Here is a 22,963-nt window from a genome sequence, read left to right on the forward strand (position 1 = left end):
CTAACAGGTAAGTCTCCGTCTACATCCCAATTGGCACCCTATTCCCTACAAAGTGCATTACATAGGGATTAGGGTGCCATTTGACACTTAGCCTTAAAAAGAAAAGAAGAGAGAATTAATTTTCTCTTAGTTTAACACTCAATGGTTGCCAGGCTACCCAGACTCCTTGCTCCGGCTAAACACTATGCCACACCCACGGACATTAGTTTCTTCTCCGCAATGAGTCTGGATTTGAGTACCTCCCCGTCTCTTCAGCGAATGCGAACAAATTCGGGGCTGTCTGATTGGTCCAGAAACCGATGGGTTGGGTAAGAGCCAGAACACATTTGTCGTTGGAAAGAGAGAGACCAGAGAGACCAGAGATTGTTAAAGAGAACATCCTCCTACTGTACAACATAAGAGCTACACTATATAAACAAAAGTATGTGGACACCCCTTCAAATAAGTGGATTTGGCTATTTCAGCCACACCGGTTGGTGACAGGTGTATAAAATCAAGCACACAGCCATGCAATCATAGACAAACACTGGCAGTAGAATGACCTTACTGAAGTGCTCAGCGACTTTCAACGTGGCACCGTTATAGCATGCAACCTTTCCAACAGGTCATTTCATCAAATTTCTGCCCTGCTAGAGCTGCCCCAGTCAACTGTAAGTGCTGCTATAGTGCTGTAAGTGCTGTTATAGCGTCTATGTGCAACAACGGCTCAGCCGCGAAGTGGATATCTTAGGGCCAAGACAGTGAGGGTATAACAGGTGGTGGGATATATAGAGCCTGGCTATAGATAGGCTTTAGTGGGTAAATAGAGGCTGGAGCTGTGGACAGAAAATCCCTGGTGCTTAGAAAGGCTCCTCCTCTCCTCTCAGTCCTCTCACTGTGCTGTGCTGCTTCTCTTCTCCTGTCCCTGTGTTAGTTCATCTGATCTACCTAGTGAGCTAGGGCTTAGGAGGCTGATTCAAACCCAAGCCATGCAGGATTACTCTGGCCCTATCACGTGACCATACCCCCCATGAGCAATCTATACAGCCATAATGTACAGAGTAGAGGTCGACCGATTATGATTTTTCAACGCCGATGCCGATACCAATTATTGGAGGACCAAAAAAAGCTGATTTAAAAATGTATTTGTAATAATGACAGTTACAACACTACTGAATGAACACTTATTTTAACTTAATATAATACATCAATAAAATCATTTTAGCCTCAAATAAATAATTAAACATGTTCAATTTGGTTTAAATAATGCAAAAACAAAGTGTTGGAGAAGAAAGTAAAAGTTCAATATGTGCCATGTAAGAAAGCTAACGTTTCAGTTCCTTGCTCAGAACATGAGAACATATGAAAGCTGGTGGTTCCTTTTAACATAAGTCTTCAATATTCCCAGGTAAGAAGTTTTAGGTTGTAGTTATTATAGGAATTATAGGACTATTTCTCTCTATACCATTTGTATTTCATTAACCTTCGACTACTGGATGTTCTTATAGGCACTTTAGTATTGCCAGTGTAACAGTATAGCTTCCATCCCTCTCCTCGCCCCTACCTGGGCTCGAACCAGAAACACAATGACAACAGCCACCCTCGAAGCAGCGTTACCCCATCGCTCCACAACTTGAAATCGGAGAGAGAGAGCGAGCCAGAGACCAGACAGACAGACAGACAGACAGACAGACAGACAGACAGACAGACAGACAGACATATGGGGAGAAGGGGACAGATATACAGACACACACTTTAGAACACACACATGTATATAGACTCTTGTTGGTGTTTAGGGGTTAATGGGGTTAATGTTTACATCCAGATCCTAACTGTTACATGTCCCCTCCCTCTTCAAGATGACAGGGCGTAGTAGAGAATGTCATCAAGACAAGACGGCCTGGCCATGACCCTAGCCCATCAATATTGTGTTATATTGATCTGTGTCATTGTGTCAATGACAACATACAGGTAACTGCCAAAATGAAGGAAACACCAACATAAAGCGCCTTAATAGGACATTGGACCACCACGGGCTGCTGGAGCCATCAGAACAGCTTCAATGCACCTTGGCATAGATTCTACATGTGTCTGGAACTCTATGGGAGGGATGTGACACCATTCTGCCACGAGAAATTCCATCATTTGGTGTTTTGTTGATGGTGGTGGAAAACGTTGTCTCAGGCGTCGCTCCAGAATCTCCCATAAGTGTTCAACTGGGTTGAGATGCGGTGACACATACACACACACACACACACACACACACACACACACACACACACACACACACACACACACACACACACACACGTTAAAAACTCTTTAAACGCTCTGCCTAATCTCGCTCCGCCTTATCTTAGCTCCGCATTATCTCAGCTCACTGGTCACCATAGCAACACCCACCCATAGCAAGCGCTCCAGCAGGTATATCTCACTGGTCATCCCCAAAGCCAACACCTACTTTGGTCGCCTTTCCTTCCAGTTCTATGCTGCCAATGACTGTAATGAATTGCAAAAATCACTGTAGTTGGAGACGTATATCTTATCTTAGCTCCGCCTTATCTCAGCTCACTGGTCACCATAGCAACACCCACCCGTAGCACGCGCTCCAGCAGGTATATTTCTGGTTTCTGGTTTCACCCTGGTTGCTCACCTGATTGTTTGTGATTGTTTATATTAATTTTAAGCATTAGCTGTCAGAGCAGCTTTACCGGTCGCTGCAGCTGTACACAACCCATCTGTAAATAGCCCATCCAACCAACTATCTACCTCATCCCCATATTTGTTTTTCTGCTCTTTTGCACACCCTCATCTGCACATATCACTCCAGTGTAAATTGCTAAATTGTAATTACTTCGCCCCTATTGGAGTATTTATTGCCTTACCTCCATACTTCATTTGCACACACTGTATACAGATTTTTATATTGTGTTATCGACTGTATGTTTGTCTATTCCATGTGTAACTCTGTGTTGTTGTTTTTGTTGCACTGCTTTGCTTTATCTAGGCCAGGTCGCAGTTGTAAATGAGAACTTGTTCTCAACTGGCAAACCTAGTTAAATAAAGGTGTAATGAATGAAACATTTTTAAAAAGTATTCTCTTTTCCGGCCACTCTTTCAAAGTCACTGAGATTTTAATTGCTTAATTAACTCAGGAACCACACCTGTGTGGAAGCCCCTGCATTCAGAATACTTTGTACCCCTCATTTACTCAAGTATTTATTTTGTCAGTTACTTGTAGGCCAGTCCCTTCCCTAAGGACGCTATGTGACATGGGACTGCTGTGCTCAGCTGTGTCCAATGGCTTCTCTGACACTCCACTCATTTACACAATGATGATAATGTGTGTGTGGTGTGCTGGTGCGTGTGTGTGTGTGTGTGTGTGTGTGTGTGTGTGTGTGTGTGTGTGTGTGTGTGTGTGTGTGTGTGTGTGTGTGAGATCCAAAAAGGAGCTCTGACTTGTTGAAATAATCCAAAAGGTCAGAGGAAGAAATATCAAAGCGTCCAACAAAAAATGGAAGCCCACCAATAAGCGGAGGAAACAGAGGGAGAGAGGAACAGCATGGGGAAGAATGACACCGTTCAGGGAATCAAGCTGCTGTGAGCCGGTCTAAGAGCTCAGATGCAAAGAGGCGTTAAGAGAAGAGAGGAAGAGAGAGGAAGAGAGAAAGGAAAGGGAGAGAAGAGAGAGGGGGGAATAAAAGCTGTGTGAAACTACAATGGAAACTGAGGAAAACACACACATGCACACACGCTCACATACGCACGCACGCACATACAAGCATGCACACACACACACACACACACACACACACACACACACACACACACACACACACACACACACACACACACACACACACACACACACACACCAGAACCATTCAAATGAATTGCATAATATTGCTGTATTAATCAGCCCTGAGTGTGTCTCTTTCTGCACAGAGACTGTTGTTTCAGGTTCTGTCTTGATGGAGAAAAACTAAACAGAGAGAAACAGTGTTTAAACAGTGCTAGAGCAGGAGGGGGATGGATGAAAAAGTGGAATGTGTTTCTTCATCACAAGCTAATTGTATTTTTCCTACCCCTCGAGACCTGATCACAAAAAAACTCCAAGTTATGGGCTATGATAGGGCCTGGAGATGGGTTACAAATGTGTTATGAAGTCATCATTTAGGTTAGGTGCCCTTCAAATAAAGGAGAACCCCATTATTTAAGACAGAATGGCTTAAACAAATTAAGAGTAATGGTATTTTTTTAAACGTATATTTTGACACAATCACAGAGCAACATCAGTTCACCTTAAGGCGCAGGGAGGGCAGTGAAGGAGAAGCTGTGACAGAAGCCAGCGTAATTCAGTCTGTTTACAGCACAGGTTACAAAGAGACTGAGACCGCAAGGGAAGTGGGATCAAGCACAGCGCAGGTTAAATATTTTACAAGCCTGAAGTCAAATAACACTAAGTTATTACTCATTTGCATTGTGCATGTCTTAGGGAGAGAGAGGGGAGGACGGGGAGATAGAATGTGGGTGGGGAAAAAAGAAGTGTGAGAAGTTAGGGAGAAGGAGAGGAGAGCACAAGGGAGGGGAGAGGAGAGCACAAGGGAGGGGAGAGGAGAGCACAAGGGAGGGGAGAGGAGAGCACAAGAGAGGGGAGAGGAGAGCACAAGGGAGGGGAGAGGAGAGCACAAGAGAGGGGAGAGGAGAGCACAAGGGAGGGGAGAGGAGAGCACAAGGGAGGGGAGAGGAGAGCACAAGGGAGGGGAGAGGAGAGCACAAGAGAGGGGAGAGGAGAGCACAAGGGAGGGGAGAGGAGAGCACAAGGGAGGGAGAGGAGAGCACAAGGGAGGGGGAGAGGAGAGCACAAGAGAGGGGAGAGGAGAGCACAAGGGAGGGGAGAGGAGAGCACAAGAGAGGGGAGAGGAGAGCACAAGGGAGGGGAGAGGAGAGCACAAGAGAGGGGAGAGGAGTAAAAGAAAGACAGGCGAGCGGTAGGAGAGAAAGAGAAGAGAGGAGGAGTTGCTAAGGCAGGACATTTGGAGAGAACGCTGCGTTCCTGGCCCACTACCACGGCGGATAGCCAACAAGTCCAACGGTTGGACAGGTGGTGTGTAGGGATGGTGTGGGGACGGGCAAGGACTGGCGCGCTGAGACGCTGCCTGGTGGACATGTGGAATCGCCCGCTCATCGTCTGGAATAGGGAGAGACAGCGTGTGTGTGTGAGTGTGTATGTGTGTGTGCTGTGGCAAGGCAGGATGAGTCACTTGCACTGCCACTTATTGCCAGCCTGGATCACAGTGACTGGGGCTATGGGTCAGGACACAGGGTGGAACCTCTGGTGAGGGAGTTTAAGTCGGGGGACAACTGTCAGTGTGACACAGCCACTGGGGAGATGGAAGTGTGAAAATGTGATAGCTGCAATGCAATACACAATAGTTTATGAGAAATAGCTTAAAGCTCGATTTGAAATGTGGTCGCACATGTCGGTATTTATTTACAATGTACTGTACCTACAGGCTGGCCATGACCTTCTTCTGAATAACTGGTAAGACATACAGTACTGTAAACCAAGGCATTGTAATATATCAAATCAAATATGGAATAATGACAAAATAACCAATGTCACAATGACTTCTAGGAATTCCCTTTTACTATCTTGACTGCCATTCATCACTTTTAGAAAAACTACAGTTGTCTTGTCCGATTCTGTTTTAATGCATGTAAACAAACAGACCTTTGTTCTATAAAAGCAAAAAATGTTTGGTTGTAACCCAGTGGATTAAGGGATTGCACAGGCATGTGCACAGTGTAAGTAATGGGGGCCAGATTACAGAGAGATGTGAGAAAATGATCTGCTGGGTGTGTGTGAAAGGGTGGGGGTCTGAACCCTCTAACTCTAACACAACAAATACATGTGAGCCTAATATCAAGGTCTGGAATTCCCTGTAGAAGAGAAGGGATGGGTTGAGGCTACTACAGTAACCATGCCTCTTGTGAGACCTGAATCTTAGAATTGATTCCACATTTGCATTTTCCCTGATTGTAAGAATATCAATGATAATTGAAACAATCTAAATAGGCCAAAACAAGGTGAAGTACTAAAGTGTAAAGGCTTTTTTTGTTGTTGCATGGACTTTCAAGGCACCAACATAGCAAGAGAGTTGCTAAGAATGGAATACTGTATATTGACAGATGGACCATGCAAATATTGGGAAAGATTGGGACAGATATACAGTAACTTAGTCCACTATTAGTCAACTTTCCCCTCCCCTTTACTCAGTTCATTCAGACTATCACAGAGGAGACATATGAGCTTTAGTCAGGGGTAAATCTGGGATGGATTAAGAGTCCTGTCATCTCTTTCTCAGATGAGAGTGCGTATAATCATATTAAAAATCACATGGGGCCCTGATGTTCCTGATGACATCCTACTAAGCTGTAATGATAGCTGCGAGAGCCAGTCGACTGTATCCCACATCCTTAAATGAAGACAGACACTATCCATATGGCTGTGGGTCAAAACCTGACCGAAGCCTACACAGACCAGGGAGCAAAAGGACAGTCCCTGGTCTAACACAAACTGAAAACATTAGAAAATTGTAGGTTGAAGGCACTGTTGAAGGCAGATAGCGCATCAATTCCACCTGCATTGATCAGTCTCATATCTCGCAAAGGGTAAAGATTAAAAATAGTTTCGGACACAACATGCTGTCACAAATGTTGAAAATATGACTTAGGTGACAGTGTCTGCTGAACCCCATTTCTGCCTCAAAACAGTCCATCTAAAACAATACATCTCTATAATGTTTACCTCTTTTGGTTTAGGTTGAAGATACCCAGGTTAGTACAAATTATGATTCCATGCGCTGTAGCTAACTAGCATATTTGGTTCAACTGTTAAAAATTCTTCCTCATTTATGCAAAACCTATATATATATTAGAATCCTCTAGTCTTAACCTTTGTCATTTTCAACCTAGTTTTGGAGAGAAAATCTTAGTCACACCATTTTTTATCTAGCAAAGGAGTTTTGTGTTTCAACAAGCAGTATTTTCTGAAGACTGACATGAACGCTAGTTTAAATCTGTCCAACATTAGCTTGCTAGCTGAGCCAGTCACACTTTCATATAGAACGAATGGGATGCTGCTAACCAACGAGCTACCCTGTGCTGCACACACAATGCCGAATGCTTCCACCAAAAGCTAGCTAGCTAGCCACTTTAGTAGCTAGTATTATTATGACTTTTCGTCTGTTTTCATGAAGCAGCTGCCTGTTCTGCTGCGAGTCTTCGTAGTAGCCTCCTGAGTCAGCTGCTGCTGCGTTTAGCTGACCCAATGTCACAACATAGCGATCGCGGCACAACATGTTGATCTACGAATTGATTTCTGATAACATTCCCTCTTACTTTTGGGGCAGCATGTCTACAACTTGAGGGTAATTAAACAAACCAAGCAAGCTGTTTAGCTTTCAGTAAGGTAGAGCTAGCTGGCAAAACTGTAAGCTAGCTACAAGTTCTTCTGTGATAAGTCATGAATAAACCTTCAATATCTTCCTCAATGATAAAGCAGCAAATTACTGAAATCCATGTGCCAAATTCCAAATGACCACAGTACATGATTTGGTGTTAGCACTTCAACAATAGGCACTAGGGTATCATGTAGATAAGGATGGACCACGTGACTGTATAGCAACTGAACAACACCTTGACCATGCCAGCATGTCTAGGAGCCATTCTATGGAACAGAGTGAGAATGCTAGTAAGTTCCATATGTGTCCAGCAGTAGACAGCCAGAGAGAGGGAGGACAGGAAAACTGTAGACTCACTGTGGCCAGCTCATCAAACTTCCCAAAGAGCTCGTTGAGTAGTTTGACCAGTTCCTGGGCTGTACACTGGGACGCCAGACTGGTGAACCCCACGATATCAGCAAACAGGATACTGGGAGAGAGAAGGAGAAATAGTTACATACAAGCTATGTTTTATTTAACATTCATTTAACGAGGCAAGTCATTTAAGAACAAATTCTTATTTTCAATGACGGCCTACCGGGTTAACTGCCTTGTTCATGAGCAGAACGACAGATTTTTACCTTGTCAGCTTGGGGATTCTATCCAGCAACCTTTCGGTTACTGGCCCAACACTCTAACCACTAGGCTACCTGCCACCCCATGCTAAGTCAGACTGTCTCATTGGATTTGTTAAATTACATTTAGAAAGCAACTCCAAAGTGGAAGTGAGTGAGCATTGTCTCTATTCATAATGTGTTTTCCTCCAATCAATCAAACGTTGTGATTAAACGAACCGTGACAGCCAATGAGATGATCCCTGTTCTGTTCCACTGACTGACTGGCAGTGAAGTCAAGCAGATGAACTCAGAATAGAAACATGGATAATTCTTCCCTAGATCATTCTCATAGGAATCAAAGCAGAGCCATACCCTGTTAGGAACTAGACAGAAATATAAATACATCTCAACCCTTAGACAAACTAACTAGATGAGTAGATATTTACATTTACATTTAAGTCATTTAGCAGACGCTCTTATCCAGAGCGACTTACAAATTGGTGATATTATAAGCAGACACAACTCATATAGGGCCCAAAGTTTGTCTTGACTGGGGAAAACTCTAGCCCCTAGTTACATGGTGTAACAGGTCCTTAAGGGGACCAAACAACATGAATATGTATCTGTTCAGACCTGAGAAGCTTAGTTATCTTGTATGGAATTGTCCTAACTGCTGGGGGAGCAGGGGAGGTGTGGTAAGTGGATCATTCCTCTTCATCTACAGATGAAGGTTGACCATACTACTTTGCATGTCTGTGTTTAAGGCTCTTGTGGTCGAAGTGCCCTGCTGTCTTTCTTTGGGATGGACTTTTCACAGTGTGACAGAGCATGCACACACACACACACACACACACACACACACACACACACACACACACACACACACACACACACACACACACACACACACACACATAGCGTGTCCCTCCGGCGTGACGATCTGTGAGCTGCTAAATGCCAGTTTGTCATATCCCAGATGTCAATGTAATGAACTGCAATGGATTCAATTTACTGTGATTGTTTTAATTGGAAGCCATCTACGAGCAGCAAACATGTGGAGTGAGAACTTGAAATATTGTGCTCATGGTGAAACATGAGCTGTGGTTAAACAGCCATTTTAATGCAGCTCCAGTCCTATCCCACAGCCCCAAACCTAAATAGCACCAACCCCCAGCTCCCACCCCAAAACCCACCCCAGACACAAAATGAATTGCCTCTTAAGGACATGAACGTTTTCTGAATCAAACAAATCATCCTATTAGGGCCATTTATGTGAGTCAATGTTATTAGCCAAATGTTGAATATTGTCCTCCCCCAGTGCCCCATCACCAGGCCAGGCAGAAATAGTTGACCTTCCCATAGTTGACCTTCCATCATGTCCCCCACCCAGATCTCATCTCATCTCATTCCAAGGACCATCTCTTCTCTCTCCCTATTATACTAATGTGTGGCGAGGTTAGGAGCTGCTGTGACAGCAAAAACTAACACATTTCTGTTTTATCAAGTTTATAATGGACCAATAAAGATTGTATTTTATTGTAATGTCACCAAGTCCCTCTGAAGCAGTCAGCCGCTAACTAGAACTAGACCCACACAGCAACCCAGAGGGGGTCAAGCCTAGAGGTCCCTCAGGGGTGGAGTGTGTGTGTGTGTGCGTGCGTGCGTGCTTGCGTGAAGTAGTTGTTGACATCAAGGCTCTTGTAAAGAGAAGGACAGAAACATTCTGCTTGAGGAGGTGGCGTGTGTTGGGCGCAGCGACTGATCAATGCCACCTTGAGCAGAGGGTCCCTGGCTGGATAATGCTGTTAAATCCCTGTGTGAGAGGACAGGTGGCATGTGGTGCCGTGACACACACACACACACACACACACACACACACACACACACACACACACACACACACACACACACACACGACACATCATCAACAGGCATAAAGCCCCCAGAGGACCCTGCTCTAGGAACACTAGACCTGTCAGGTGTGACAAGAATGTGTCAGGTGGGATTCAGGAGACGACTGTGACGCAACCTGTCTGTCTGTCTGTCTGGGATTACGCAACAATAGCAGACTGTCAGCAGGCTTGGGCATGTTGCAGTAGTGGTACATGGGTAAACTCAATGGGGCATGTTGCAGTAGTGGTGCATGGGTAAACTCAATGGGGCATGTTGCAGTAGTGGTACATGGGTAAACTCAATGGGGCATGTTGCAGTAGTGGTGCATGGGTAAACTCAATGGGGCATGTTGCAGTAGTGGTGCATGGGTAAACTCAATGGAGCATGTTGCAGTAGTGGTACATGGGTAAACTCAATGGGGCATGTTGCAGTAGTGGTACATGGGTAAACTCAATGGGGCATGTTGCAGTAGTGGTACATGGGTAAACTCAATGGGGCATGTTGCAGTAGTGGTGCATGGGTAAACTCAATGGGGCATGTTGCAGTAGTGGTACATGGGTAAACTCAATGGAGCATGTTGCAGTAGTGGTACATGGGTAAACTCAATGGGGCATGTTGCAGTAGTGGTACATGGGTAAACTCAATGGGGCATGTTGCAGTAGTGGTACATGGGTAAACTCAATGGGGCATGTTGCAGTAGTGGTACATGGGTAAACTCAATGGGGCATGTTGCAGTAGTGGTACATGGGTAAACTCAATGGGGCATGTTGCAGTAGTGGTACATGGGTAAACTCAATGGGGCATGTTGCAGTAGTGGTACATGGGTAAACTCAATGGGGCATGTTGCAGTAGTGGTACATGGGTAAACTCAATGGGGCATGTTGCAGTAGTGGTACATGGGTAAACTCAATGGGGCATGTTGCAGTAGTGGTGCATGGGTAAACTCAATGGGGCATGTTGCAGTAGTGGTACATGGGTAAACTCAATGGAGCATGTTGCAGTAGTGGTGCATGGGTAAACTCAATGGGGCATGTTGCAGTAGTGGTACATGGGTAAACTCAATGGGGCATGTTGCAGTAGTGGTACATGGGTAAACTCAATGGGGCATGTTGCAGTAGTGGTACATGGGTAAACTCAATGGAGCATGTTGCAGTAGTGGTACATGGGTAAACTCAATGGGGCATGTTGCAGTAGTGGTACATGGGTAAACTCAATGGGGAAGATAATCCAGGAAAAAAGCCATGTTTCCACCTGTGTTCTGATAATTGCATTGTTTTCTTTATTACTCATTAGTTCTTACACCACCTTGACAACATGGTGACAACAGTCACACAGTGGCAGAGCAAATTCAATATCACATTTTTTATTTGTTATTATATATTATTTATTTTTTTCCTTTTGTTTATTTGTTTTGTTTATTAGTTATATTTTAATTTTAATTTTATTTGTAATTTTTTGTTTGTTTATGATTTAATTTTACTTCAGTTTATTTAGTAAATACCTGTTAAATACTTATGTTTGTTAAAACTGCATTGTTGGTTAAGGGCTTGTAAGTAAGCATTTCACTGTAAGGTCTATCTATACCTGTTGTATTCGGCGCAAGTAACAAATAAAATTTGATTTGATTTGTTTCATCGCAAAACCAGAGAGAAACATCTATCCGGTGAAGTCCACAAAACAAACACAGTTACATGACCTACAGCATGGTAAAGCAAGTCAATGTGTTAGACGTTTTTAAACTGCTAGACTACTATGTATTTAGAATCACGGAGAGTTACCGCAAGTCGCAAAGAATCCAGGAGCTGCCTCCGCTATTCCAGCACCATTTCAACTTCAACATTTCAACATCATCAAATCACCTCTGCTTAGTGTAATACAGTGACAACTTAAATATACCAAGAAAACAATTTAGTGTAATTAAGCTAAATATCATATGGCTGTCCATGGTGCTGATTTCTGTGTGTAGACCTGTGTGTGTATACACACATGTGCGCGAGTAGAAAAAACATGTTTACTCACCCAACTTGTAGAGGAATGCTATGCCAACCTCTCTTTCATGTTGCCAAAACGTCTATGACTCCTGTCACAGAGTAGTGCACGCTTTTAGTATTTGTTGTCCTAGACCACCTTGCTCAAATACTTGCTTGCTTTACTTCCTTTCATGGGCAATGATGAGACAGCTAGTTAACATTAGCCTATACTACATCTAACTTAGTTAGGTACATATTGATAAAACAATTGTTTTGGCCTTACTGCTATTAGCCCATACAAAAGCATTGAATAACAGATTCACTACATGGTAAAACAGATAGTTCCAAAAAAGGGCCTTCAGGCGAGTCTTGTGAGGCCTGTGGGCGTCCTAAAGCAGGCCAACCCGTTCTGATGCTACAGGCGAGTCTTGTGAGGCCTGTGGGCGTCCTAAAGCAGGCCAAACCGTTCTGATGCTACAGGCGAGTCTTGTGAGGCCTGTGGGCCTCCTAAAGCAGGCCAAACCGTTCTGATGCTACAGGCGAGTCTTGTGAGGCCTGTGGGCGTCCTAAAGCAGGCCAAACCGTTCTGATGCTACAGGCGAGTCTTGTGAGGCCTGTGGGCGTCCTAAAGCAGGCCAAACCGTTCTGATGCTACAGGCGAGTCTTGTGAGGCCTGTGGGCGTCCTAAAACAGGCCAAACCGTTCTGATGCTACAGGCGAGTCTTGTGAGGCCTGTGGGCGTCCTAAAGCAGGCCAAACCGTTCTGATGCTACAGGCGAGTCTTGTGAGGCCTGTGGGCGTCCTAAAGCAGGCCAAACCGTTCTGATGCTACAGGCGAGTCTTGTGAGGCCTGTGGGCGTCCTAAAGCAGGCCAAACCGTTCTGATGCTACAGGCGAGTCTTGTGAGGCCTGTGGGCGTCCTAAAGCAGGCCAAACCGTTCTGATGCTACAGGCGAGTCTTGTGAGGCCTGTGGGCGTCCTAAAGCAGGCCAAACCGTTCTGATGCTACAGGCGATTCTGTGAGAAGACTGATTTTCAGGATGTCTCATGGTGTGACAAACACCGCTCTGGCTCTGTCACCTTTCACTGCAGATGTCTCATGGTGTGACAAACGTCACCTTTCACTGCAGATGTCTCATGGTGTGACAAACACCGCTCTGGCTCTGTCACCTTTCACTGCAGATGTCTCATGGTGTGACAAACACCGCTCTGGCTCTGTCACCTTTCACTGCAGATGTCTCATGGTGTGACAAACACCGCTCTGGCTCTGTCACCTTTCACTGCAGATGTCTCATGGTGTGACAAACACCGCTCTGGCTCTGTCACCTTTCACTGCAGATGTCTCATGGTGTGACAAACACCGCTCTGGCTCTGTCACCTTTCACTGCAGATGTCTCATGGTGTGACAAACACCGCTCTGGCTCTGTCACCTTTCACTGCAGATGTCTCATGGTGTGACAAACACCGCTCTGGCTCTATCACCTTTCACTGCAGATGTCTCATGGTGTGACAAACACCGCTCTGGCTCTGTCACCTTTCACTGCAGATGTCTCATGGTGTGACATACACCGCTCTGGCTCTGTCACCTTTCACTGCAGATGTCTCATGGTGTGACAAACACCGCTCTGGCTCTGTCACCTTTCACTGCAGATGTCTCATGGTGTGACAAACACCGCTCTGGCTCTGTCACCTTTCACTGCAGATGTCTCATGGTGTGACAAACACCGCTCTGGCTCTGTCACCTTTCACTGCAGATGCGGAAGTGCGACATCGGCGAATGCAGTGGAATGCATTCGCCTATTGTATTGTATTTTTGTATTATGCGAACTAGATATCCTCGGGGGCCCGGGCATCTACTGTAGGGGGTTAATGCTACGGGCTTGTCATACTAAATGTCATTCCTTCGTTGGCCAGACAGGATCAGATACATGGACTACAGATACTGAAAACAGAGGGGCGCCGTTTCGATTACTGAGATTCTTTCTCTGGTTGAAACATTCAGCTACTTGCGAATTACGAAAGAGACAGACGGTTGGTTTGTAGGCTGCAAGGATAAAGCAAGCCTCTTTTGGTCGCATGAGGCAGATGGCATTCTTTGCTGACTGGATAATGCTACTGAGATATTTTTTTGCTGTTATCACATTGTTAGTTCGCAAACAGGCAAACAGGTCTGATGCATTGCTTTCCTAATTTTCTTTACATCTCTACTTCCCTCTCTTTCTTTCCCAGTATAATTCTGCACACACCAGTGCATATTCTCTCCCTTGTTTTCTCCCTCTCCTCAGTGGAACAGAAACAGACACACACAGATTAATGTGCTGTAAATTGAGAGATGAATAAATACAATCTCAGTTGAAAGCATCTATGAAATTAGACTATACAGTATTACATAATCTAGTTTACAAAGCAGATGCCCATATCAAGAAGACTCACACTATGGCTGGCATTTCATGTGTGGTTATGTTCTGTAACATATGATGGTTTTACTTAGTAAAGGGCAACTCCACCACTTTTCAACCTCATATTAATTATCCCCAGCACCAAGCAAGTGTCTACATATGTGAAAATGGCACATTTCTAAGTTTTATAGAAAAGAATACTGTAATTAAAGCGGAGAAAATACCCTCCCTCTTGCTAGAAACACATTGCAGGTTTTGAAAATGATTGTTTTTCTTACTTTGAATCCTACCCTGTGATGGCACAGAGAAGCACTTTTTATGCTTTTACCACAGATCATAGAAACGCGCCATTTTCACATTATGTAGACACTGGTTTAGTGCTGGAGATAATTCATATTTGAAGTTGAACAGTGGCGGAGTTGCCTTTCATTTTGGCAACGCATCATATTTTAATTGTTTTATTTTTAAGGTTATTAGTACTGTATAATATTTAAGTGTTTAGTAACTTCCCACACCATGCCCACAATCTTGTCTACAGAGATTGTCCAGGTAGACAGATCATCTACAGAGATTGTCCAGGTAGACAGATCATCTACAGAGATTGTCCAGGTAGACAGATCATCTACAGAGATTGTCCAGGTAGACAGATCATCTACAGATTGTCCAGGTTAGACAGATCATCTACAGAGATTGTCCAGGTAGACAGATCATCTACAGAGATTGTCCAGGTAGACAGATCATCTACAGAGATTGTCCAGGTAGACAGATCATCAGCAGAGATATTGCTCCCTGTGTACTCACCTAAGATTATACTTTTCTATCCCACGTATTGTATGACTTTGTACAAAACCAAAATGACCTTTCATGCATATAACAATTGGCTAATGGTATACAAGGTCTGCCAATGGTATAAATACTTGATAGGCCTGCAATACAGAACTACGATACACTCTGAATCTACACAGAGAGCTGTACTAGTGTGTATTCTCTGAAAAGTAGTTATTCTCGGGCAAATCTCAAAAAGCATTTATTTGAATCCCGGTTTCTCTGGAGACAATATGAACTTATCGACAAATCCCCTGTACAAATCCACCTTATGTACTCGTCTATTGTCATAACTGGTTAGAACTAGGTTAAAATGACCTTACATATATGCTAGGCTGTTCTCAGAACTGTAATACAGAAACCAGCTACCCTCCAAATGTACACATAGTGCTGTATTGGTGTATATTCTTTGAAAAATAGTTGTTCTACGGGAAATGTTATATAAATACCAAAATTCCTAAAATATCATCCAATATTCAATATATGCAACTTGTTTCACTAGCAGCAATGCTAATGCTGGCTGTGAGGTAAGTAAATATTAAAACTCTAAGGATCAATGGATGAATCCCTTTTTGTCAATAGAATTAAGTATATTTTAAATGTTGGTGTACTGCCCCTTAAAATGGCAGTCGATTTTGTCAAAATATGTATTTAGATTTTTTTTTAAAATTATACTACAATTAAATTATGGTAAATCGTCTTTTTAGTACTTGTTGTTGGTTTTTTTCTGTTTAACAAATATATGTTTCAAAATAACAGTCTGTTTAGGTCAAAAACATGACCATGTCTAATGATGTTTTTATAATCATTCAGTTTATATTTTGCTATGATTGTTGGTTTTTCCAAAAGTTTCTACTAAAATATGTTGGTAGTATGAGGGTTAATGATCTGATTTATTTTAAATCAAATAACGCCCACAGTTGTGGAAGATAATAATAAAGTATTGACTAAACTGCTGTAATATTGTTTACTTTGCAGTTACTGCCCACCCAAATCCCATCATCCACCCCCTGCAATATGCTTGGATCTCTTATAATGGATCGTCAGTGGGCACTAACTGCATGTGAATAAGGCCTACAGGAAAGCCCTTTGGTGCAGTGAGAGGCGTAGTGCAATTAGAAGCACTCCATTGAGATGTGTCCATGCTTAACCACCACACACCACACACTGTTTTATGCAATACAGTTTAGCCTCCACTGCAGAGGCTTAATGCCGAGGCTAAGCAAACTTCCCACCGCACACCTCAATGCCCCAACGCCCCTCTGACAACATAAAGGAAGAGAGAGGGAAGAGAGAGAGAGAGATGGAGAGAGGGGGCTCGGGGAGAGAGAGATGGAGAGAGGGGGCTCGGTGAGAGAGATGGAGAGAGGGGGCTCAGGGGAGAGAGATGGAGAGAGGGGGCTCGGGAGAGAGGGGGCTCGGGGAGAGAGAGATGAGAGAAGGGTCTCGGGAGAAAGATGGAGAGAGGGGCTCAGGGAGAGAGAGATGGAGAGAGGGGGCTCAGGGAGAGAGAGATGGAGAGAGGGGGCTCGGGAGAGAGATGGAGATAGGGGGTGGGGAGAGATAGATGGAAAGAAGGGGTAGGGAGCAAGAGAGAGATGGAGAGAAGGGGCGGGGGACAGTGAGATGGATAGACGGGGTGGGGGGAGAGAGATGGAGAGAGGATGAGGGGAGAGAGAGATGGAGAGAGTATGAGGGAGAGAGATGGAGAGAGGGGGCGGTGGGACAGTGAGATGGAGAGAGGGGGAGGGGATGGTGAGATGGAGAGAGGGGGTGGGGGGATAGTGAGATGGAGAGAGGGGGTGGGGGATAGTGAGATGGAGAGAGGGGGCGGGGGATTGAGAGATGGGGAGAGGGGGCAGGGGGATAGTGAGATGGAGAGAGGGGGTGGGGGATAGTGAGATGGAGAGAGGGGGCGGGGGATTGAGAGATGGAGAGAGGGGGCAGGGGGATAGTTAGATGGAGAGAGGGGGCAGGGGGATAGTGAGATGGAGAGAGGGGGTGGGGGATAGTGAGATGGAGAGAGGGGGCGGGGGATAGAGAGATGGAGAGAGGGGGCGGGGGATAGAGAGATGGAGAGAGGGGGCGGGGGATAGAGAGATGGAGAGAGGGGCGGGGGATAGAGAGATGGAGAGAGAGGGCGGGAGATAGTGAGATGGAGAGAGGGGGCGGGGGATAGTGAGATGGAGAGAGGGGGCAGGGGGAAGTGAGATGGAGAGAGGAGGCGGGGGTTAGAGAGAGAGATGGAGAGAGGGGCGGGGGATAGTGAGATGGAGAGAGGGGGCGGGAGATAGTGAGATGGAGAGAGGGGGCGGGGAGATAGTGAGATGGAGAGAGGGGCGGGGGGATAGAGAGATGGAGAGAGGGGCGGGGGATAGTGAGATGGAGAGAGGGGCGGGGGATAGAGAGATGGAGAGAGGGGGCGGGGGATAGAGAGATGGAGAGAGGGGCGGGGGATAGAGAGATGGAGAGAGGGGGCGGGAGATAGAGAGATGGAGAGAGGGGGGGGGGGATAGTGAGATGGAGAGAGGAGGCGGGGGATAGAGAGATGGATGAGAGAGGGGCGGGGGATAGAGAGAGAGATGGAGAGAGAGGACGGGGACAGGGGGAAGGTGTAAACAAATTACTTAGACATCAAAGCTGGTTAATCATATGAAAGCAGATCCACCCCAAACCTCTAATTGATCACTGGCTGTTTGTTTACTGGACAGGGAGGGAGGAAGGGAGGGAGGGAATACAGAGGGAGGGAGGGAGGGAGGGAGGGAGGGAGGGAGGGAGGGAAGGAAGGAAGGAGGGAGGGAGGGAGGGAAGGAAGGAGGGAGGGAGGGAGGGAGGGAGGGAGGGAGGGAGGGAGGGAGGGAGGGAAGGAAGGAGGGAATACAGAGGGGGAGGGAGGGAGGGAGGGAGGGAATACAGAGGGATGAGGGAGAGAGGGAAATACAGAGGGATGAGGGAGAGAGGGAAATACTCCAACAAGAAAGCCATCTGGAAGTGGAAAAGATACTGAAGTCCATGAAGAAGCACTCAGTGAACCCACTAACTAAATCGCTGGTCCCCCTCCAGCGAAACCACAGTGTATCAGCCGGTAACATTCTGTGCAAGCTAATGCCATTTGGCAAAAACTGACACCCACCACTGACTGAGACACAATTCCTCTCTGTCTGCTCACAAGAAGCTCTGCTCAATGCCAACGTAACCACTACAATAGTAAACCCTCCAGCAAACGCAACAGCATCCCAACTCATACATGTCTATAAATCCACTGGTAATGGTATAGTGGATTGCTAGTGGTATAAGGCTCTTTTAACTGGAGTTTAAAGCTCTAATCTAGAGGAGACGGCGTGAGCAGGTAATATGATGCTCTTATAACTGGAGAATAAAGCTCTATTTTAGAGGACACGGAACGTGAGAATTTGAGCTCAGCCAGTAGGGGGCTTGGTTTGGCGGCCAAGGCAGGATATTGCTTAAGAGCCGGAGGAGTCTACTGCTCACTGAGCGTTGCTTAATCCACCTTTCACTGGAACCTAGAGGAACTATGACTCCCCAGGCCATGTTTCCCTTCCCCAGGGACCCAATAAGATGTGACGCTCCCAGAAGTTGTCATGTTCACCCATGGGCCATGGCATAGTGCCCTCGGTCTGGCCAAAACATGGCGGCATCCTGACCTTGGCGTGAGTTGAGGTTGGGGGAGCGTTCACTACAACTCACGTCGCTACTTTATTATTGTTGAAAAACTGTTTCGATTTTTGCCCACGGAACCAAAACTTGCCGGTTCTAATCCTGTGAGGGACAGTGTAGCCTTTAAGCAAGGCACTGAATGGATGATGGAACTACTCTATTTAGAAACGCAATATAATATTATGCAAGTGACCTTGAGTTGGATAGGGGGTACATTTCACAGTGATAAAAAAACACAGCAAGGAATGAATATTACAATCAATCGTAATTCTGCAGTAACGATGGATTTGGATGCAGGGTCTTTCTGGGACAAAGCACTCTGCTGTAATGTTAGATTGTGTTACTCTCTCTCCATCTCTGAGTTTAGCTACATCCACAGGGCATGTTTGATTTCCTTTTGTGGAAATATTATAACACAACCAGACAGTATTTATGCTTCTGCTTTTAGCTGAAAATGACTAAGAGGAGAAAATGTCTCAGTCTGTTAATTCATGGCTAAATGATTCAAAGAGGGTGTAGGCAATATGTGTGGGGAGTTTTGAGTTGTTTTAAATGAACCAATGCCAAGTTTATCACCCTGACGCTGGGTTGGGAGTTCGGAGATTGGGTGGGTGTCCTACCTGACGTTGTCATGGCGTTGGATGTAGATCTTGTGGAAGATCCTTTCAGGAGGCTTCAGGAAATCTTCTTTCATCTCCATTGCCACGTTCCTTGGCAACAAACTCATCAGAAGGCGCTCCTGTGTGTGTGTGGGAGGGAGAGAGGGAGAGAGGGAGAGGGAGAGGGAGAGAACGAGAGAGAGAACGAGAGAGAATGAGAGAGAACGAGAGAGAGAGAGAACGAGAGAGAGAACGAGAGAGAGAGAGAACGAGAGAGAGAACGAGAGAGAGAGAACGCGAGAGAGAGAGAGAGAGAGAGAGAGAGACAGAGAGTTATACTGTATCAGACTTGAGAATAGGAGAGGAGAGAGTGTTGGTGCAGATAAGAAAAGTGAGAGACAAAAAGGTGGTGTATCAAACAGAATTGAAAAGGTGTGTGAATGAGTCACCAAGTGTGATAAAAAAAGAAAATGGGGGGATGAAAGGAACCATGCATAAATGAGACATCATACACGTGATTTGAACCTTATGCCTTCTGTTAATGTGTGTGTGTGTGTGTTTGTACCTGTTTCTCATTCTCGTCCTCCATGCGTAGCCTCTCCTCGATGCAGTTGCGTGCCTGTAGGAAAGCCTTCCTTTGGGCTCGCTCAGTCAGGATGCGCACAAACAATCCAGACAGGTTCACACTGGTAAACAGCACTGTGTTGGCCACCAGCTACAAGCACAAACAACAAACAACACAACATTATGCCACTTAGCATATGCTTTGATCCAAAGTGACATAGGATCCCTGCAGAAACTGAACGTAATGACCTTAAGAGTTGCTAGTGCCACGCTCTCACCAACTGAACTACACACGACTAGGTTCTCAAGGCAAGACTGTCGTAAATAGCAAACACATGTATTGACTGTCTGATAATTGTGTAAGTACATACAGTATGGTGATAGTGAAACTACACATTGACAGGTAGCTTGCTAACATGGCTATGCCCCCATACGATGACAATTCCCCCATCCACGGGGCACGAGTGGTCACTGAACGTTTTGATGAGCATGAAAACTATTTAAATAATATGCCACGGCAGTCTCAGTCACCAGATCTCAACCCAATTGAACATTTATGGGAGATTCTGGAGCGATTCCTGAGACAGCGTTTTCCACCACCATCAACAAAACACCAAATGATGGAATTTCTGGTGGAAGAATGGTGTCGCATCCCTCCTATAGAGTTCCAGACACTTGTAGAATCTATGCCAAGGAGCATTGAAGCTGTTCTAGTGGCTTGTGGTGGTCCAACGCCCTAGTAACACACTTTATTTTGGTGGTTCATTCATTTTGAAAGTTACCTGCATTATATCTTTAAAGGGGATATCTGTGATTGCTACATCCATTTTTGGACTTTTAAATTCACATATACTGTATATCCATAGATTTTTAAAGAACATAAACATTTTTTGTTAAATTGTCTTATCCCATCAGAACCCCAAATATAAGCTTGTTTGACCTCTTTTTTTTGAAAACCATGTAATTGAAAACAAGCACTGTATAGCCTCAAAACATGACTAAAGCTATCATGGATGGTCAGTCCATGTATCCATGTATCCATAGCTCTGTCAATGAATTGTAGAGAGGTACAATTTCCCAGTCCTATCCCTCAGTGGTGGGTTGTCCGCTTTGTTATTGTTTGAACTGCAGATTGCCCCTTTAACGCATGAAGGGCCAGGTGAAGCTGAGGTATCAGAAACCATCTGGCCTAATCCCATAGCACACTGACAGACTGATGCACTGTATAGATAAAGGAAGAGAGAACAGCTGTACTGTACATTCACAAACATAATTTTGAAGCCAAAAATAACGTATTTGTTTTGTCTTGTGTCATTACACATTTGGAAACAATCAATAAATCAGTGTGTGTATGTGTATGATGAGTTACATCATTGGAAGCCAGCGACGCAGACAACTAAAGAGAGAGTCTTTCTGGGTGAAATAGTTGAGTGTTCTGCTTCATATAGGTAGGCCATCTTCCAGCTATCACACACCAAACTCTCCTTGGCACAGATGGGTCATTGTGTGTGTGTGTGTGTGTGTGTGTGTGTGTGTGTGTGTGTGTGTGTGTGTGTGTGTGTGTGTGTGTGTGTCAGCTGTGCTTCCAGCCGAGCATAGGACATGTAGGAGAGAACAACGGAACAACAGAACAACAGAGGCTGGAACAGTGAGTGTTTTCCATGTGGCTGGGCATGACTGGTCCTGGCACAGTGTGACCTTTACAACAACAAAACAAGGCCTGTACACAGAAGCACACATACACAAATACACACACACACACACACTAGTCCATTAAAACTCTGGATAACCTCAGCCAGCCTTCCTCACCTGGAGCAATACTCAACATGGAATAATTTATTCCACAGACCCTGATTGGGGATTGGTCACTGGTGTTTACAAAGTCTACTGTAATATAGGTCATTGACAGAGTATGATGACTGGTGGCGAGAACAAGCATTTAGAAAACACAATACAGGCAACAGCAGCCAATGGGATAATTAGTTACACAGTACTGTACTGTGGGGTTTGTGATTGTATTTGATGAGGGCAAGCTTGATACTGTCAACCTGAATACCAACTGTTATAAACAGGGATCTGACCTGACCCCCAAGGCACAAGAAATCCATGGTCTCACAAGACTGCCATACAGACGACGACTCTCGAATATCCGTAAGTGTGTTGGTGGACTCTTATAACAGAAGTCAGCCAAATAACGGCTGCAGTGACTAATCAGGAGAGGGGAAAGAAAGAGTCTAGCTCAAGTCCTTCTCTCTCTGACTGAGGCAAGGCATGGCTATTGTTGGCTTGTTTACACCACACATAGACACACTGAGGCTCTGAAGAGAAGGTGGTCTATAGGTCCTGTACGGTTACACCGCTGAGCTCATCTTCAGGATTAAGGGATTAGCTTTCCCTCCCCAGGCTGCACTCTGCTTCTGCTAGCACTGTCCTTCACACACTGTCTTCCTGCCCCACATACAGTATAGGCTACAGGCATGAGATATTATAGGCCACATGCTAAAAAACAAAAAACACACACAACCTTAACCTGTAAGGAGAAGAACTAGAGCTGATTTGATAGAGCTCAACCTATCCAGAGAGAGAGAGAGAGAGAGGTAGAGAGAGAGGTAGAGAGAGGGGTAGAGAGAGAGGTAGAGAGAGAGCGAGAGAGAGAGGTAGAGAGAGAGGGAGAGAACGTGTTGAGATTGTCAAGACATTTTAGTCATTTCTGTCCTGAAATAACTTTTCTAGCTTTGCAATGCCCTTTATTTAACTGTCTGGTTGTCTGGTATCTGGTTCAGATCCTCAACCTTGACCTACTTTGGTTCTGCATCAAGGATGTTTTATCCTCATCCTCTGAGGCCTAAGTGGACCAGATATTCCCTATGAAACAGAGGCATATGTGAACCCTGTCTGAACACTGTCTGTCTGCTCTCTCTGTGTGGTCCTGTTTGTTTTGTTTCACTCTGTGTTGGCGGTGTAGGATGATATGAGGTTGGGTCATATTATTAG

General features: G+C 45.1%; 1 protein-coding gene across 2 annotated transcripts in view; it reads right to left on the reverse strand.

Moving 5' to 3' along the window:
* LOC115114521 (adenylate cyclase type 1-like) overlaps positions 1-22,963 on the reverse strand; it is a 52,797-nt gene that overhangs the window by 24,654 nt on the left and 5,180 nt on the right. For both annotated transcript variants that reach the window (XM_065013464.1, XM_065013463.1), the window contains exons 2-4: positions 19,971-20,120; positions 19,427-19,545; positions 7,803-7,914 (exon numbers count right to left, since the gene is read on the reverse strand). In XM_065013464.1, coding sequence (XP_064869536.1) covers positions 7,803-7,914; positions 19,427-19,545; positions 19,971-20,120 — 381 coding nt within the window. The remainder of the gene's footprint in view (positions 1-7,802; positions 7,915-19,426; positions 19,546-19,970; positions 20,121-22,963) is intronic.

Source organism: Oncorhynchus nerka, linkage group LG9b, assembly GCF_034236695.1.
Source record: "Oncorhynchus nerka isolate Pitt River linkage group LG9b, Oner_Uvic_2.0, whole genome shotgun sequence".
NCBI classification, from domain to species: Eukaryota; Metazoa; Chordata; class Actinopteri; order Salmoniformes; family Salmonidae; genus Oncorhynchus; species Oncorhynchus nerka.